The sequence below is a fragment of the Lepidochelys kempii genome, chromosome 4 (genome assembly GCF_965140265.1).
Source record: "Lepidochelys kempii isolate rLepKem1 chromosome 4, rLepKem1.hap2, whole genome shotgun sequence".
NCBI lineage: Eukaryota > Metazoa > Chordata > Testudines > Cheloniidae > Lepidochelys > Lepidochelys kempii.
Window position 1 is genome coordinate 131,341,834 of NC_133259.1, and position 19,335 is coordinate 131,361,168.

Below are 19,335 nucleotides of genomic sequence, written 5' to 3' on the forward strand. Positions count from 1 at the left end.
ATGAGAGTTTGAAGCCTGTTATTTAGGTTTACATCGTGGATAAAATTCACTCTTGTGAAGAAAGTTTGCATATGCTCAGTCTCCACTAGCATGACATCTGAGAACATGGCCAGTCCAATGTCCTGACCCCTCACCTGCGTCTTCACAAAACACTCTGTAGAGAAGGCACTTTAGTAGGTAGCTTTCTGTTGGCTGGGGAGCACAGGTGATTCTTGGCACAATGAAGTCAATAAGAATTTAGTCATCAAGTGCAATGGAGTCAGAATTTCACCTCTTTCGCATGGACTCAGGGGTCTGGGTTCAGTTTCCACTTGCTGTCTCACATCATTTGGTAAAATAATCTTCTTTTATCTTTGTAAGTACTATTGTGTATCGTCTCTACCACCTCTCACCCAGGAATCTTGTTAGATGGGCAGTAGAGTGGCTTTAGAAATAATCTGGGGGAGTGAGAGATTTGTCAGGGGTTCCTCTCCCATGCCCATCAAATGGTATCAGCAGTGGGAGAGTGGACGGAGCAAGAGCTGGTTTTTGCATCCCTCACTGCATCCAGAACCAGGAGAAGTGAGGGATTCAATTCAGGGAGGGAGGTGGAGGCATCCCCATGCAGAGAGCAGGAAGTGGAGGAGCAAGCAGCTCATCCCCTTCCCACAAGACCAGGGACAGAAGTGGGAAGCTTTTACAGCAGGGAACATGCTCCTAAGTGTCAGTGATTGTGTCTGTCATGATACTATACTAATGAACATATGGCAAGGTCTTCAGCTTGTGTACATTATTGTAGCTCTATTGAAAGTAAAGGAGATATACCAATTTACACAAGCTGAGGGTCTGGCCACCAGGTTTTATACACTGCAGTATATCGTGTGTGCCTTACACAGCACTGTCATGTGTTGAAGCTGATTTTCCGTAGCATGGAACACTGTCCTTCTCCCTCCAGTCAACATAGTTCAAAAAGTCATGTCAACAGTGAAAGTGACATCTGAATTTTACATTTGGCTATAATCTCAGGCAAATCTGAGCTGCAACTTCTGTTTCTGCCAGTACCACCACAAATGAGCTGGGGATAAAATTACGTACCTTGTAGTAAGATCAATAAATCAAGGATGATTATTTATCCAACTGATTTTTTTATCCATTCCAGGATTACAAAAAATAGGCTGAAATTGTCATGTGACTTGCCAAAGATCCCACGGTTCGCTCTTAATTTTTCCCCAGAAAAGTTAACAATGTTGCCTTTCAAATGGTAACAATTTTGAATGAGAACTGAAATTCTCCAGTGTTGTGAATGAAGGTCATTTCAAAGGGAAAGTTCACTTCAAAAAAAGGACATGAATACATTTCAAAAATGTTGCTCTGCAAAAAGATTTTTGTAAACCCATTTTGCTTAGCACAGCATGCCCACATTTTGCCTGAAGTGAAACTCTTTCGGAAATATGAATGGACAATGTATTTGAAATGTAAAGTGTTTGATTAAAATTAATCTCAGCTTCCTTCTGTAGCCACTGCACCGATAAAAATGTGCCATCAATTGTGGCAATGGGTAATAAGTGGGGAGGGGTCACTTTGTCAGAAATTCTTAACCAGTCACCCAACCGGTTTTGAATACTTTAATGGTTTTACAACCAAAAATAAGCTATTGCTTCTTTGTGTGAATTTCTGATTGAAGCCAAGACTTCAGAGTTCACTGGTAATAGAGCAGAGTTCTCTAAACAGCGTGGGACAGTACATCATTTTTAAACAGATAAGAAAATAAAATATTGAAAAGACAGACCTGAACTCAAACCCCAGATTTGACCCACCTTGGCAAAATTTGGCTCTGGATCCAAGTTTTGTAACTCATGCTTATCCCCAATAAATATATTATGAGAATAAATTGATTTCTGACATAAACAGTCAGTACAAATTACCCCTGGGAAGAACGTGCAATTTATGAATGCAAGTGCTTTGCTTTGAACAGTAGAACAAAAATAAATAATAAAATGGCAGCTCCTCAGCTTGTGGACCGTATCTATGGACCACAGACTGGGTCCATCCATTATTTGTAAAGCTAAGTCTGTGAAAAGGTGCTTGGCAGCTCCAATTGTCAAATCAAAATATATGCTCTCCCAGGTTCAGAAGCACCCAATTTTCGGACAGTGAATTTTCATTTCCTTGTCATAGCTTGTTGTAAGCACTCTGCACTGGGGTTGAATCGTGGAGTGTAATCAGGCTCAACTACACCGTTTCCTTGTTACCAGGAATAACATGACGCAACCAAACAGAAAAAAAAAAAATGAAGGAATGCTTTCTAAGGATGAATAAGCCATTCCCCCCGCCCCCCCCCCACTCTATTTAAAATAGTATTTTTGAAATGTGTATTTTAGATAAAGTATATATTCAAAATCTTTGCCTAATATGAAGTTGAGATCCAATAATGCCTCATCTTCCAAGATTCACAAAGAATAGAGAGCAAAAGCATAATAGAAACAGGGATTTTCCTGTTACTTTGAAACAAGAACTGATTACATTATTTTATGTAAAATGTATCTCTTCTTTTTTCTAAGTTAACTGTTATTACCTTTTTATTTACAAAAGAAGTATAAGTAAGTGGCTTTTGCACAGTTGACAAAGTTGTAGCAAGTGAAAACTTGTCCCTTTCCTTGGATTTGGTATTATTCTTGAAAGGATCTCAAATTAGACCACCACAGAATTCAGCCCATGCTGTCTCCTGAGGCTTGGCTGCTCTCAGAGATCCTCTCAAAGGACTGCTCAGGCCATACTCTATGTCCTTTTCTCACAACAGCCAATTCCACCTCCCTTACATCTTGATGGTTAATAAGCTACCGCAACAGTGAATCAAACAAACAACTTTTTGCAGCAGGATCACTAGCTTTTTATAGCTAGATTGTAACTTTACATTCTGCCATAAGGAGTAGTGTGTATTTACACCTCCCCAGAAGCACCAGAGAGAAAGGACTGTGAACCAGACAGTCCAAATCCCTTTCACTTTCCTTCCTGTATTTGGATGAGGAGTAAGTTACTTTAAGTCTTTTTGTGGAACAGCTTGCTCTCTACTGTGTTCCTGTCCAGCTATTGTGGTGGGTGAGCAAAGGGGTGAAGGGCCATATCAGGTATCCTTCAACTTACACTGCATTCTTTCCCCTTCCCACCCATTTGGTCACATTGTTGAGTCACAATCTGAGCAGGACTATGAAAGAGAGTAAGGCATCCTTTCTCTCACACTTGGATAAGGACCGTGACAATCAAGTTCTTACAAAATAACATTTGCAGACACTGGCAGCCTGTTACAAGACATTAATGAATGGGGAAAAGGGTGGTTCTGTACTTATTGGCAATAGAGACCGGTCCAGCCAAAACTCTAGACATGAACACCTCTGAACTTTGGTGTCATAAATATAAAGGGAAGGGTAAACCCCTTTAAAATTCCTCCTGGCCAGAGGAAAAATCCTCTGACCTGTAAAGGGTTAAGAAGCTAAAGGTAACCTCACTGGCACCTGACCAAAATGACCAATGAGGAGACAAGATACTTTCAAAAGCTGGGAGGAGGGAGAGAAACAAAGGGTCTGTGTCTGTCGGTGTGCTGCTTTTGCCAGGGAAAGAACAGGAATGGAGTCTTAGAACTTTTAGTAAGTAATCTAGCTAGGTATGTGTTAGATTATGATTTCTTTAAATGGCTGAGAAAAGAACTGTGCTGAATAGAATGACTATTTCTGTCTGTGTGTCTTTTTTGTAACTTAAGGTTTTGCCTAGAGGGTTTCTCCATGTTTTGAATCTAATTACCCTGTAAGGTATCTACCATCCTGATTTTACAGAGGTGATTCCTTTATCTCTATTTACTTCTATTTCTATTAAAAGTCTTCTTGTAAGAAAACTGAATGCTTTTTCATTGTTCTCAGATCCAAGGGTTTGGGTCTGTGGTCACCTATGCAAATTGGTGAGGATTTTTACCAAACCTGTCCCAGGAAGTGGGGTGCAAGGGTTGGGAGGATTTGGGGAGGAAAGACGTGTCCAAACTACATTTCCCAGTAAACCCAGTTAGAGTTTGGTGGTGGCAGTGGATATTCTAAGGACAAAGGATAAAATTAATTTGTACCTTGGGGAAGTTTTAACCTACGCTGGTAAAAGTAAGCTTAGGAGATTTTCATGCAGGTCCCCACATCTGTACCCTAGAGTTCAGAGTGGGGGAGGAACCTTGACACAAAATAACATTTGCAGACACTGGCAGCCTGTTACAAGACATTAATGAATGGGAAAAAGGGTGGTTCTGTACTTATTGGCAATAGAGACCGGTCCAGCCAAAACTCTAGACATGAACACCTCTGAACTTTGGGAACACCTGAAATCCAAACCCAGACCTGGATTCAAATTTTGCTTGTGACCCATACCTTTATAATGAGATCAAACAAACCCTGAAGTCTGGGAAGCTTGGAATCTGGAACCAACTCAGAATTCTGTGGCTTGAAGCTATCTCTGCTAATTACAGCAAAGGCAGAAATCCTGCGCTGTGGGGAAATGGATTAGATAATCCAACAGATCTTTTCCAGGCTCAGACCTCCCCTATGTTTGAGCTCTACTAGGTGCAGGTTTGGGGAGTGCATCAGAAAGCCAATTATAACTCCATAATTCACTGATTGCCTGGTCCTTATATTAGTTAGAACAACTAGTGTGTGCACTGAAGTGACTGGCACAGGTGACTGGCACAGGAGTGATCTCTGCCAGGTTTACACTAGTGAAGAATTTTCCTCCAAAAGGAAAATCTCTGCTGAATATTTCTGTCCAGAATCCATCCATTTTGTACACACAAAGTGGCACAAAAGTGAATGGCACAAAGTGAGTGGCACAAAGTGAGTGGCACAAAGTGAATGGATTGCACTGGAGACTCTGGGTCTCTCTCTCTTAACTTCTTTGACTCCATGAAGGTGGTTTGCCATTTACTGCAGCACGCAGAGAAACAGCCAGGCCCCTGCCCAGCCTCTCTTTTTATCGGGGCAACACCTTCAATTCATTTTGGCTGGATATATTAACCACCGGATACGAAAAGATGCAAATTAGGTAGATAGGTAGCTGTCCAACTACGAATACATGCGCTAGCAATAAATTTTGTCCATAACAAGGGGAAAACTGGTGCTAAAAATTTATACTTGTTTTACCTGCAATTGTTTTAGTCCCATCAGGGTTTGAAATTCAAAACATCTCTCAGAAGAGAGAAACACATGTACAATGTGACCAGTTATTAGGGATTAATTGGCAGGACTGGATCACTCCCACTGAGTTCAGCAAGCCAGCATTCGAAGTGGATGGAAGAATGCACTAATGGCTCATCTGTAATTCTAGCTGCCTTTCTAATGTGACCATTATTTTAATTTATTAGTTTATTTTTAGGAGGCTCCTTTGATCCCAGTACCTGAGACCGAGAGGAAGTCGTCCACAGAAGTGATGTCATCAACTGCCTCGGTCAGAACTCTCACTTGTTTCTCCCACTGATCTTTAAAGACGTCCATGTTGTCCTGAGCTACTTTGCTCTGGGGTCTGGCAGCCAACGTGAGAGCAGCATTTATTACCTATTATTTAGAATAAGTTGTTACAAGAAATGACAAAACTTTGCTCAAGGGGAAGAACAAATTGATTAAATACTATGTTAAAAGCACAGCTGTGCACTGTGTTCATTCTGTTCATTAAGCAAGGCTCACAATACAAATGTATTTTTCACAGTTTTTGCCAGGCAGTCAACAATATAATGAAAAAGGCAAGGCTATAATCTTCATATGGGACATTTTTCTCTGTCAAATACCTTATGCTCTTTAATGCTTTAACAGTCCTTGAGTACTTTTCAGCAAGGATTTTGCCTACCTGTGGGCATAGACTATCAATCTGGGTTGCTGCCATACGGACTAACTTCACACCTTCTTCGTTATTGGAGATAGAACAGGCCAGATTGGCAACCTGAAATGAAAACAGCAGACAGAGTCAGGTTTTCAGGCAAATGGCACATTTTATATCTGCTTTAATATTATTACTGAACCTTGCTTAGAAAGAGGGAATCATATTAGAAGCATGAACCTGCAACATTTATGCCACTGAGCAGAAACCCACATGGATCATTTCCTCCCTCACAAACTAAATGCAGCCATCCGCAGTATTAATATATTTCACATGTTCCTTCACTGCCAAGTGCTCTGCATCTCTCCGTAGTTCATACATGACACTTCCTGTAAGACTTTTCAGGGGATTGTTTATGTTTCAAAACAATTATCGAGATGTTTCTTTCTCTCTCCATGTTTGTTATAGTGTTCAGGCTCTGTCATATCCTGATAGTCATGCCCTACTGAAGAGATTCAGAGGTCCAGCTCTGCTTGGCTAACCACAGCCAACATTCTGATACCTGTACTCACACCCAGAAGTTCCCTACTACTTGAGTACTCCTTTTAGTCTCAGATTCTGATGCCCTTACTCACATTGAGAAGTACCTTACTTCTCAAGTACTCCCATTTATTTCAATGGGGCTGCATGCAGAGTAAGGTACCATTCAGTGAGGATATCAGAATCTGACCTCATGGAATGTAACCGTTAAAAACTACATTAAGGAGGACAGGATATACAAATCTCATTTAGAAGCATGTATCCCTCCGTGTGCTGTGGAGCACTGTTCCAGGAAGTGGGGCAGGTTCAAGCCATTATAATGCTACGGCTATTTAGAGCAGGAGTAGACTGGGAACAGTTAAGGAGATAAAAAGAAAAGGAGTACCTGTGGCACCTTAGAGACTAACCAATTTATTTGAGCATGAGCTTTCTTGAGCTACAGCTCACTTCATCGGATGCATACTGTGGAAAATACAAAAGATGTTTTTATACACACAAACCATGAAAAAATGGGTGTTTATCACTACAAAAGGTTTTCTCTCCTCCCACCCCACTCTCCTGCTGGTAATAGCTTATCTAAAGTGATCACTCTCCTTACAATGTGTATGATAATCAAGGTGGGCCATTTCCAGCACAAATCCAGGGTTTAACAAGAATGTCTGAGGAACGGGGTGGGGGGGAGAGGGGGTTTGTAGGAAAAAAGCAAGGGGAAATAGGTTACCTTGCATAATGACTTAGCCACTCCCAGTCTCTATTCAAGCCTAAGTTGTATCCAATTTGCAAATGAATTCCAATTCAGCAGTCTCTCACTGGAGTCTGGTTTTGGAGTTTTTCTGTTGTAATATCGCAACTTTCATGTCTGTAATCGCGTGACCAGAGAGACTGAAGTGTTCTCCGACTGGTTTATGAATGTTATAATTCTTGACATCTATTACCAGCAGAAGAGTGGGGTGGGGGGAAAGAAAACCTTTTGTAGTGATAAACACCCATATTTTTCATGGTTTGTGTGTATAAAAACATCTTCTGTATTTTCCACAGTATGCATCCGATGAAGTGAGCTGTAGCTCACGAAAGCTTATGCTCAAATAAATTGGTTAGTCTCTAAGGCGCCACAAGTATTCCTTTTCTTTTTGCGAATACAGACTAACATGGCTGTTACTCTGAAACCTGTAGTTATGGAGATTTATATGCAGACCTACCCGTCAAATCTTGCCCTTAACCGCTAAAAGGGCTGGAGCTCTATGGCCTGGATGTGAATGGGGGAATCAAGTCTCTCAACTGCTACAGAATGTCCATGCAAAAAATCCATTTTCAAAGGCTTTGTGTCACAGAGGGGAGTTTGGTCTAACTTGTTAAAATAGCAATTCATGCCAGAGTACAGAAAACTAAACAACATTGCACCTGTGATGTTTAGAAATATGAGTAATTTTTTTGAAGAACAGTAAAGAACTTTTTTTAAAAAAATTCACTGGGAAGTATGGCTCTGAATTCTAAGCTACATTAAAACACACATACATTTTTAAAGATGCTGTCTTGGTATTATTCATTGTGCTTGAAGGCAGAACTATCCGTTGGAAATGATTCATGAATTAGATCAAATACCCCAGTCTTTCCAATTTTCCTTTAGTCTCCCCTTGTGGTATTAATCTGTTCCTGTCTTTAGTGCACATCACCATATTTAGCCTTGATCCATCTGTTCTCCACAGAACCCATTTCATTTCACAGTTATTTAGAATGTGGTTTGCATGTATCACTGTGTCAAAATCCACGGAAGGAAACCACCCTAGGCTTCAAAGAGTCTTCTAGGCACTTCCCAGTCAAGATTTTATTATAATGTGGTGATTCTTGTTTTCATTACACGGTGAGACAAATGACTTCGTCTGTTTATTAACAGCCTTACAGCACTGATATCAGCAATGTTCTCCTAAGCTGATATACTCAAACTAATTTGCTGTTTTCTGTAGTCCCTTTTTCTTTTTTTTTTTTTTTTTGCATACCTCAAGCAGTACCCTTTAATCTTCATTGGAAATAAAAACTATACCAGAGAGTAATTGGAATGCAGTAGCATGTGTGGAAAGTTAGATGATTCGATGAAATGTATAGGAGGATTACAGATTTAAATACCATCAAACAATGTTACATTCAGCACAAATCAGGGTCCTCATATTTTAAAATAAGTCATCTTTTAGATTTACTTTTCTTTTTGAGATGATCAAGATGAATGAATTGTCCTGAGGCCCAAAATGTACTATATATCTTAATTTCTCTCAGGTATGAGCGATATGGAATTGAAAGTCACTTTAATAGGACCATAATAGGTCTCCTGAAATGGCAATAAAACTATCAAGCTGGCATGATCTCGCCAATTCTACTGGGAACAGACTCTTCTCATTGCATTGACATTGAAATAAAATTTTCTTCTTCTTTCTCTGTATTAATCGCTCTCTTGGTTCTATCTGGTGAGGATAATATTTGGAAACTACTTTGTAAGAGTCTGTATCGAGTCATCCTGAGACAATTGGCTATTCTTTTTTGTAAAATCCAACATACATAGTATGGGGAACTGAATGTAATGTCTGGTATAATGATCAGTACTATAAAGAATCCAAGAGTAATCAGTGGCCATACTCAATATGCATCGTAATATGCATGATACCTATCTATATCCATCTATATCCATAATGCAAATTTTTTGATGTATATCAACTATAATCTCTGCCTTTTCCATGAGTTGTTTTAAGTCTTGTACAAATATTGTGCCATGTCCATTGATTACAATCAAATGAAACCAATTTAAAACAGTTGAGGATCTGGCCAACTGACTCGAAAACTATGCACAGCAGCAAACAAATCTTACACTAGAGGTTACACTTTAGTACAAATTAGAATTTAACACCAATTCATCATAAGGAAAATTATGCCTGTAATGCACAATGTGAGACAGACATTATTTGTCAGGAATTGTGGGGGAAATACATTTTTAATGCTATTAAGTGTGGCTTCAAGAACAAGAACACATTTTAGCTCATTCAACTCCTCAGTCTTGCAACATTTCTCATGTTTATTGACTATGATTAACTTGGGTCATGATATTAAAATAAGAGAAGAGAGTTCTTCAGAGGTACAGGGAAACCTTGTTTTTGGTATTCATATTTCATAACAACAATGCATATTGTGAAGAATCCTCGTTGGATGATAAGTTATTTACCATGAATTCCCCCCCCTCACCCCCCGCACCCTCCTGCTGGTAATAGCTCACCTTACCTGATCACTCTTGTTACAGTGTGTATGGTAACACCCATTGTTTCATGTTCTCTGTGTACATAAAATCTCCCCACTGTATTTTCTACTGCACGCATCCGATGAAGTGAGCTGTAGCTCACGAAAGCTTATGCTCAAATAAATTTGTTAGTCTCTAAGGTGCCACAAGTACTCCTTTTCTTTTCACCATGAATAGGAATTCTCTTAATAGTGACACATGTACAGATCAACAGCCTTGAATCTGGATTGCTTTGAAATGACAATGAAATAGGTTGAGCACCTTGACACAATCATGACACCTTGTGAAGACTCTGCAATACACAGCAGTGCCATTTCAAACATGTATATTGAATAGTATCCAGATATTTAGGTAGCAAGGTGACTTGTCCATAGTTCCTTAACGGCAGGGTCCAAGTTGGAAGGTACAACCGTCTGCAATGAATATTATGTTCTAAGGATGTGAAATAACAGAGTACCGTGCCAAACAGTCTCTATATAGGGAAGTACCAGAAAAGTGAGGACAGATCTCGAACATAATCCTAGCCCCAGTGAAGTCAATGGCAAAACTCCCATTGACTACAACGGGTCCCAGATTTCACCCCTGGAATTTGGCTCGGATTGCAAAACCTTCAGAATGTTTAGAGATGAGAGGGGACTGCTGGTGAGGTGTTCTCTATGAGATGCTCTTGGCTTTGCAATTGACTGTCTCCCATGGTCTGGCCAATGCCAGATTTGATGACTTCCAAACCATACTGCAGATACCATCTTTCCTTTTGGGCAGCTGGGGAGGAGGTGGCTTGGTAGGTAGCAGGATTGTTAATGTGGTTGGGTTTTTTTAAATGTCTGGGCAGTATACTAAGTTTATTGAACACATGGAGTTCACTGACTGCCTAAAAGGGTTCTCATTTTTGAATTAAGATTGTCGTGAAGGATCTAGAGTACTTAAATAAATGAACAGGTAACTAAACAAATCAGCAAACCATGAAACACCTTTTGAAATGTATGTGGAACTAAACTAATATTAATCATCTGCTTAAATAACCATTAAGGTCCAGAACTTCAGGCCCATTGATCCTTTTGGACCATCAGAATGATTCAAAGGGACCTTAGTTGTCAGCAGTCATCAAACCAGAGTAGCCAGCTCTATCAAGTCCCTCCTTCACCTGAAAGTCTCCCTCCAGCAGTCCTTACCGCCGGCCTACTTGCCACTAAGTCAGCCCCAGGATCAGCAGAAATGAACAGATGGTTTAAGAAGCACCTTTACCTTCCTTCCCCACTAGCTGGACTAAGCCCTCTAGGCCCACTCCTTGAAATTCTTATATACATATCTTTAATCATGTAAATCACTCCATTGTTTTCAGTTATTTACAGGTAAAATATATGCAGGATCAGTCCTGAAAAAAAAAAAAAAACAGAAAACTTTTTTCTGTGATTTAGTCACAGGAATATCCCTGCACTAAGTAAAAATATGGCACAATTGGAAAACAGCATTTTATTTTTAAAATAATATAAATACAACATGTATTCTAATTTATTTTTATCTTTATTACTGTACACAGGATTAAATTGCAGTTCTAGGACATATTAAAGATACTAAGGCCCTTTTACATTTACAGCATCTTTCAGATCCCTTTACACTGCTAGAGTGTTAATGAGTATCAGGCTCAGATATCTTTCTTCTGTATTTCTGAACTGTACCCTTTCCACTTCTCACAGTTGAACTGAACCCTTGGGGATTATTACAAGTAATTGTGATGATCAAAATGTATTTTCCTCTGTATTAATCTTAAATTCAAAGATTTAGCAGGGCTGCTCTGGATTTACTGGAAGTGGTCCACAGAAACACAAATTAATTGCTTGGAGCAAAAATTCAGATGAAGGTTCCACAATATGTTACAACAAAGCAGGGATACAAATATAAATACGACAGGGCATTGAGGGAAATTTGCATAGTCTTTCCCTCCCCCTCTCCCATCCCCCTAACAGCACAGATTGGGTGAAGGTATCACACTGCAGAAGGACTCAGATGCTTCTGGGCTCTCAGTGACTATGCAACAGTTCAAAGATAATAGAAAAAATACATGTTTAAATGGTGATTTTGCAGCTATTGTTTGAGGTTGCCTTACCTATTGTGACAGGGTCGGGCCAGATGGCTATAGGAGAGTAATAGAAGGCAGATCTATTAGCCCCAGGCTAAGTAGGTCCCTTTTCCGTGGGTAAGGTAACAGGGAAGGTTCCAGAACAATCAGGAACCTTCTGGAGACAATTAAGAGAGGCTGATTAGAACACCTGCAGCCAATCAAGAAGCTGCTAGAATCAATTAAGGCAGGCTAATCAGGGCACCTGGGTTTTAAAAAGGAGCTCACTTCAGTTTGTGGTGCGTGTGTGAGGAGCTGGGAGCAAGAGGCACTAGGAGCTGAGAGTGAGAACACGGACTGTTGGAGGACTGAAGCATTATCGGACACCAGGAGGAAGGTCCTATAGTGAGGATAAAGGCGGCGTTGGGAGGAGGCCATGGGGAAGTAGCCCAGGGAGTTGTAGCTGTCACACAGCTGTTCCAGGAGGCACTCTAGACAGCTGCATTCCACAGGGCCCTGGGCTGGAACCCAGAGTAGAGGGCGGGCCCGGGTTCCCCCCAAATCCTCCCAACTCCTGGTCAGACACAGGAGGAGTCGACCTGGACTGTGGGTTCAGAAAAACGGCCAAGCTGAGGGCTGCCATGAAGAACCAAGGTGAGCAAATCCGCCAATAAGCACAAGACCCACCAAGGTAGAGCAGGAACTTTGTCCCAACTGGTGTCAGTAGTGGGATCTGGTGTCCACAGTGCAGCGGAAGAAGGATGGTGTTTGGAAGGAAGAAAAAAAAAGAGGAGAGGGTCTATTTTTATTTTTTTTCACCATAATGGAGGAGGTAGTGCGGGCACTGATACAAGCCATGGCTGCCCAGCAGGAGGCTACTCGTGTCCAGGCAGCCGCCCAACAGGAGGTAGTGTGGCTGCAGCAAGAGACTAATCACCTGCTGATGGACCAGGCTGCTCAAGACTGGGCTATGTTGCGGGACCTGGTAAACCAGGTAAAGGCCCTTACAGAGCTGAACCGCAGCCATGATGGGATGCAGATCATGCGGGCCAGCAATTGGCTGCAGAAAATGACACGAGAGGATGATGTAGAGGCATACCTCCTGGCCTGCGGGAGGCTTGGCCCTGAGAACAGTGGTCTGGCATCCTCGCTCCATTCCTGTGTGAGGAGGCCCAGAAGGCCTACTATGATTTGCCTGAAGAGGCTGCGGCAGACTACCCCCAGCTGAAAGCAGAGATCCTGGCCAGATCTGGGGTAACGACTGCAGTGCGGGCCCAGCGATATCATCAGTGGAGGTACCAGGAAAACAAAACCCCGCGGTCCCAATTATATGACCTCATCCATCTCGCATGCAAGTGGTTACAAACTGAGTCCCGGAGTCCGGAGGAGATACTAGAGGTTTTGGTCATCAACCGGTACATGAGAGGACTACCGCCAGACTTTCACGCCTGGGTAAGCCAGAACGAATCCTCGACCTATGACAAGGTTGTCACGCTGGTAGAAAGGCGAAGGACGGCGAGGGAGCTGACCCAACCAGTTCAGGAAAAAGCACCCCGGGTTAAACTAGCAGCACCAAGCCCTAGAGCTCGGGTGACTGGGCAAGAGAAAAATGTTAAAACACTTTAGCTGCCATTTTCTGTGTCCAGAAATGAAAACACTCATCTGCCTCTGGGCATGTCTACATTGCCCCGCAGTGAAACTCAGGTGTGCATAGCAGTGTGCACCAAAGTGCTGCACTGTAACGTCCCCATGTGGATGCTGCGGGTGCAAAATTAAAGGTTCCTTGTTAGTACTAATGGACTCCTGTTTGAGGAGGACTATATTAGTGTGAACTAGAAATCTTTAAGTTTGTGCCTCCAGTGTCCACATGGGGGAGGTTCAGCACAGCCTGTTGGTGTACACTGCTATTCACCCTCCCTCCCCAGCCCCAGTCCGAACTGAAGGGCAGTGTAGAAATGTATCTGGCCCCCTTTAGTTTAATGTCTGAATACTTCACCCTCTGTGGAAGTACTAATCCTCACAATACCCCCATGAGGTAGGAAAGTAAGAGTAAGAAAATTGCACAGAAAGAGTAAGAGATTTTCCTAAAGTTACGAAGAGAGCCTGTGGGGGAGCAGGTCTTTCAAGGCCCAGACTAATGTCTGAACTGCCCGACCAGTCTTTTTTTAATCACTCATATTCTGTATTATGATCAGATTTCCATGGAATCGATACAGGCTTTTTGTACATACACAAATAAGTGCTAAAAACAGAGTATCACAGACTACATCTAGCAGCATTTTCTCCTTCACAGAACACAGTTCAGCTAGCTGTACCAATTCTTACTGTTAGGATACTCTTGGGGGCTACTCTCTTTCTCGATACCTGGTCCACATGGAACTGGGGAAAAGACACACTGAATGCTCTCTACAGTTCTAGGTACTTCAGTATGTGGAGGAGATCAACAAGATGGAGAGAATTTATAAATAGTAACACAGATTAAAATGGGTCTAGAGAGCCTCTTGTATGAAAAAAGAATAAAATAGCTCAGATTTCAGGCCTGGGATGAGATGCGTGTAGGCTGACATGTGAGGAATGTAATTCACTTCAACAGGACTCCTGATAAAGACAGGAGTCCACCATCTTGCAGCTTATTGCAGGACTGGGGTTTTGACATGTACAACATTAGCTAAAATATGGTTGGAGAAGGTGTTAAAATTGCTGCTAAGAACTCAAAGGTTGTCAGGCCCAAGGAGGAAGAGCTAGTATTTAAGGTTCAAATGAGCAGGAGCAGACAAACTAGTCAATACTGTTTGTTTGCCACTACACAAATGCAAGTGATCAGTCTGTCCCAGTGACTTTAATAGGAAAGTAATCACTAGTTTGCATTCATGAACAAATTAATGCTTCGATTCAAAGCTGAAACACTCAGCATCAGTCTACACAACCCATACAGTATCTAAAAACCTCATTGGCCTAAAACGATGCAATAAAGCATGAACTCATGATTTCCAAACAGACTCTCATTCGGCATATGTGGTTTTGGGATAACAGTAGGAAAGCACTGTCCCCAAATAACACAATAAATAGGCACATTTAATATTATTTTTATTCATCTGGCACCCTGCATTGCTCTTTTCCTACCTGTGTGAGCTATCATCACCCAGACAACTCAGTGTTGGTTTTTCAATTCAGATTTCTTTTTTGAGAATAAAAAAAATTAGCCTAATCACATTGCTTTTTAACATTACTAATTATTATTATTTTTGTTTTGCAGTAATACCTAGAGGCCTCAGTCAGACATCGGGGCACCATTGAACTATGTACTATACCAAAATATAACAAAAAGACAATCACTGCTCTAGAGAGCTTACAGTCTAATTAGCAGCGCTAGACAGGTAAATTTATTTTCATAGGCATAGTAACCGCTGAATTCTACAATGATTTTTCTGTGCAATGGAGCCTTCATCCAGAATTTTCTTTTTGTAACATAATGAGATTTATAGCATATTCCACTGGCTGAAAATTAGTAATGAACAATCATCAATAGGCCTGGAGTATATGTTTAATTTAGATAATGGATGGGGTGTGACAGAGTACACACCTGTATTCACACCGTACACACTAGTGTCATTCTCTTTGTACAAAGTATGCCTTGTAAGGTATCATTTGAAAACTCATAATTTGCTGGTCAGCATTGTCCTGGTAAGATATGTGTGGCAACATTGTATGTGACGTGATAAGATTCCTCTGTGTAGTGTTATTAACACAAGTTCCACAGCCCTGCTCAAACAGAAGTTGGCAAACAGGTCTGACCTAAGAAAAGGAACGTGTGTTCTGCTTAATTTGCACTTAAGCAGTGAACAGAGCCATCAAGCAGGGAGGGACACAAAGGAAGCTTAACCAAGTGCGAAAAGCCAGCAAGGAACATCCTTCCACGTACGCTCTTTGGGCTCGTCTACACTGGCACTTTACAGCACTGCAACTTTCTTGCGGAGGGGTGTGAAAAACCACCCCCCCTGAGCGCTGCAAGTTTCAGCGCTGTAAAATGCCAGCGTAACCAGCGCTGGGAGCTATGCCTCTCATGGAGGTGAGTTTTTGAGAGCTCTGGGAGAGCTCTCTCCCAGCGCTCTGCCGTGGCTACACACGCCAGGCTAAAGTTCTGTCACAGCAGCACTTTGGCGTTACCGGTGTAGACTAGCCCTTTGTCGGTTAGTGCTCATCTGAACATGTTTTGCAAGCGGGGGCCTGAAACTACAGAAAGGAGGGACAAACACCCCCTGGCACCTCTCCCTCTCCCTGCCTATTGCATTCAATGCTCCTGAATGGAGAAAGGAAGCAGTCATTAAAATCTGGGGGAAAGGTCGTGACCCACAGAGTTTGGTCAGTAAGGCTGCTGAAAGCACGTGGTGAGAAACTTTGCTTGAATCTGATATAGTTTGTTAAGTCAGTAATCATTAGTCACCATGGTATGCATCCGATGAAGTGAGCTGTAGCTCACGAAAGCTCATGCTCAAATAAATTGGTTAGTCTCTAAGGTGCCACAAGTCCTCCTTTTCATTTTATCTTTATTTGTCTTGTCACCATTTCTGACTTTTATGCTTCGTTACTTGTACTCACAATCTCTCTCTCTGTAGTTAATAAACTTGGTTTTCTGTTTTATCTACCCCAGTGTTTTTATACTGAATTGTGTGAATAACTATTTGAGATAATATATTGGATTATTATTTCCTTAAAGGAATAACAGACGTAAAATATCTGTACTGTCTAGGACAGAGGTGGGCAAACTACAGCCCGCAGGACCGTCCTGCCGGCCCCTGAGTTCCTGACCCCGGAGGCTCGCCCCCGGCCCCTCCCCTGCTCTTTCCCCTCCCGAGCAGCCTCAGCTCACTGCAATGCTGGTGCAGTGCTCTGGGCGGTGGGGCTGCGAGCCCCTGGGGCACCGTAGCTGCAGAGCTGTGGCCTGCCCTGGTGCAGCCGTGCCGCTAGCCACCGGTGCACCAGGCAGTGTGGTAAGGGGGCAGGGAGAGGGCGGTTGGATAGAGGGCAGGGGAGTTGGGGGATGGTCAGGGGCCGGGGGTGTGGATAGAGGTCGGGGCAGTCAGAGTGCGGGGAACAGGGAGATTGAAGGGGAGCAGGGGTCCCGGGGGATCAGTCAGGAAGGAGACGGGGGGTTGGATGGGGTGATGGGGGATGTTAGGGGCAGTGAGTCTGGGGGCGGTCAGGGAGAAGGGGTGGTTGGATGGGGCAGGAGTCCCAGGGGGCAGTCAGAAAGGAGAGGGGAGGTTGGGTGAGGCAGGGGGTCCGGTGGCATTCAGGGGACAGAGAGCAGGGAGGGTGGATGGGGCAGGGGGCGTTGGGGGGCCGTCGGGGGCAAGAAGCGGGAGGGGGAGGGGGGGCAGGGGCCGGGCCACGACTGGCAGTTTGGGGAGGCACAGCCTCCCCTAACCGGCCCTCCATACAATTTCAGAAACCCGATGCAGCCCTCAGGCTAAAAAGTTTGCCCACCCCAGTCTAGGAGAAGGCTGGGCTGTACAGGACATACATTTCTGGGGGGAATCTGGGGGACTGGGGGTGAGTTGGGATCATCCTGCAGCATAACCAAGGCAGGTGAGAGCCAGAGTGTAACCCAAGTGTGGTTATCAGGCTGCAGATACACACAGACACTTGCATGCTGGAAGGCTGTTTTTGAGCAGTCCAGGTAGGAGCAACTTCAACAAAGCATTGTAAGGCACCCAAGGTTGCAGGGCAGGGATGACAGAGCCCCACAGTGCTCTGGACTGTACCCTGGTCCCAGGGAGTAAATCCAACTAGCTAAAGAACAGGTCTGAGAGTCAGGAAATCTGTAGTCCTAGGTCTGTCACTGAGTTATTACACAATCTTGAGCCAGTCCATTATCCTATTCAATTCACCACTCACTACTCCGATACAATTCAGTTTGAAGTCAAATAAGAGTTTATAATGGGGTTAACAAACCCCATTCAGGCCGTAGGCAGAAGAGAAAAAGATAGCCTTCCAACGCCATAGGCAACCAGGCTGACCACATGCCAGCACAGCTGCCAATCAGGGAACAAATACCCGCAGCTGGAACCAATAAGGAAAACAAGCTCAGCTATAAGGGCAGGAGAACAGAAAGAGAAGAGGAGGCAGAAGGGCCTGGGATGACAGAGGAGCATAGTGCCATGCTAGGCTACCTCTGGGGAACTGATAAAGAGCCAAAGGAAGACTGCATAAGAGCTGATAGAGTTGTTTTATGTTAAGTTGATAGACTGGCTAATTTAAGTTAAATAGAGGAGAGCCAGCTCGGTGAAAATGGGCCACCTAGAAGGGACTGCACGCAGAACCTTTGACAGAGGTACACCTATTTAACAAATTAGGCCCTTCATGTCTAGGTTTCCCCACCTATAAAATGAGAATAATAATTATTTACCTCATGGGTATCTGTAGCCTTAACTCACAGCTTGTAAAGTAGTTTAAAATCATGTGATAAAAAGTGCTATAGACATGTGAAATACGAAGACTGTCTTAATCACTTGAGTCTATAAAACTGGGCAGTAAATCTTGAAATGAATGTATTACCATAATATTTATTTGAAATAATCTCTTTCTCATGAGACTTTCTGCTTTGGGTTTAAAATAATTCTGATAGGAATTGAACCAGTATAGATCCCGAATATATTGTGATTTTCAAACGGGATTATGGATGTTAGATGCCTAACTCAATTCAAAAATTGAAATTCCATTCTTGGTGGCAAAGTTTGAAGCAATGTAAATGAGATCAGAATGTGGCCCGCTTCCTTGCAGCATTTTGGTACTTGCACTTCTGGTCGTGACTAGAAACTAGCAATGCTAGAGGGTTCCAAAATAAAACACACTGGAAAATCCTTACATTTTAGTATTTTCAAAACTGCATTTTCACTGGTGACATTTCTTTCTCCATAAAAAATTTCCAGGTGAAAACAGTGACTTGGATACAGTGATTACTAAGATACTAGGGAAATGGGTGTATGAAATATGAAATTATTTTCCACAGCACATGTTATAAACCAAAATCGTGGAAGTTCTGTACCTACTGTCAGCATCCCTCCCTTTTGTGTGTGGTTGCATTTGTGGGTGAGCAAGAGTTTATAGAAATTTTTTTGTGAAAGATTGGCTCTGCTCAGATAGACTGACTCCTCATGAGAGGCCTTTTTTTAAAAAAGAAAAAAGTACAGATTAGGAAGCAAAAGTACATATTTAAAGCAGCTGAGAATTCATTGACATAGAATAGTCTCTGTGAAATCTAATTCCCTTTGTGAAAAACTTCCGCAGTTGGGCAGAACACTCTTAATTACATATGATCCCCACTCCAGCATCAATACCATGGATCTGGGAAACTTAACTGCAGTACGATTAGGTGACAGTCAGAAATGCTTAGCAAACTAATCAGCATGATTAGGGAATAAAGTCCCATTGAGGTTATTGGATGGTTACCATTATAGACTAGCAGGTGGCTATTCTCATACTAAAATTATTCCTCATTTGAACCACAAACAGACATGTATTCTGGAAATTAATTACTTACTTTGGAGTAGCACATACTAATATGAAATATAATATCATGTATGTACAACTCTCCTGGTGTTGAACTCAAGAACAGATTTATCAATTCTGACCAGTG

General features: G+C 42.3%; 1 protein-coding gene across 10 annotated transcripts in view; it reads right to left on the bottom strand.

Moving 5' to 3' along the window:
* Positions 1-19,335, bottom strand: part of CTNNA2 (catenin alpha 2) — a 784,792-nt gene that overhangs the window by 77,436 nt on the left and 688,021 nt on the right. For all 10 annotated transcript variants that reach the window (XM_073342914.1, XM_073342915.1, XM_073342917.1 and 7 more), the window contains 2 exons: positions 5,848-5,940; positions 5,402-5,558 (listed from right to left, as the gene is read on the bottom strand). In XM_073342914.1, coding sequence (XP_073199015.1) covers positions 5,402-5,558; positions 5,848-5,940 — 250 coding nt within the window. The remainder of the gene's footprint in view (positions 1-5,401; positions 5,559-5,847; positions 5,941-19,335) is intronic.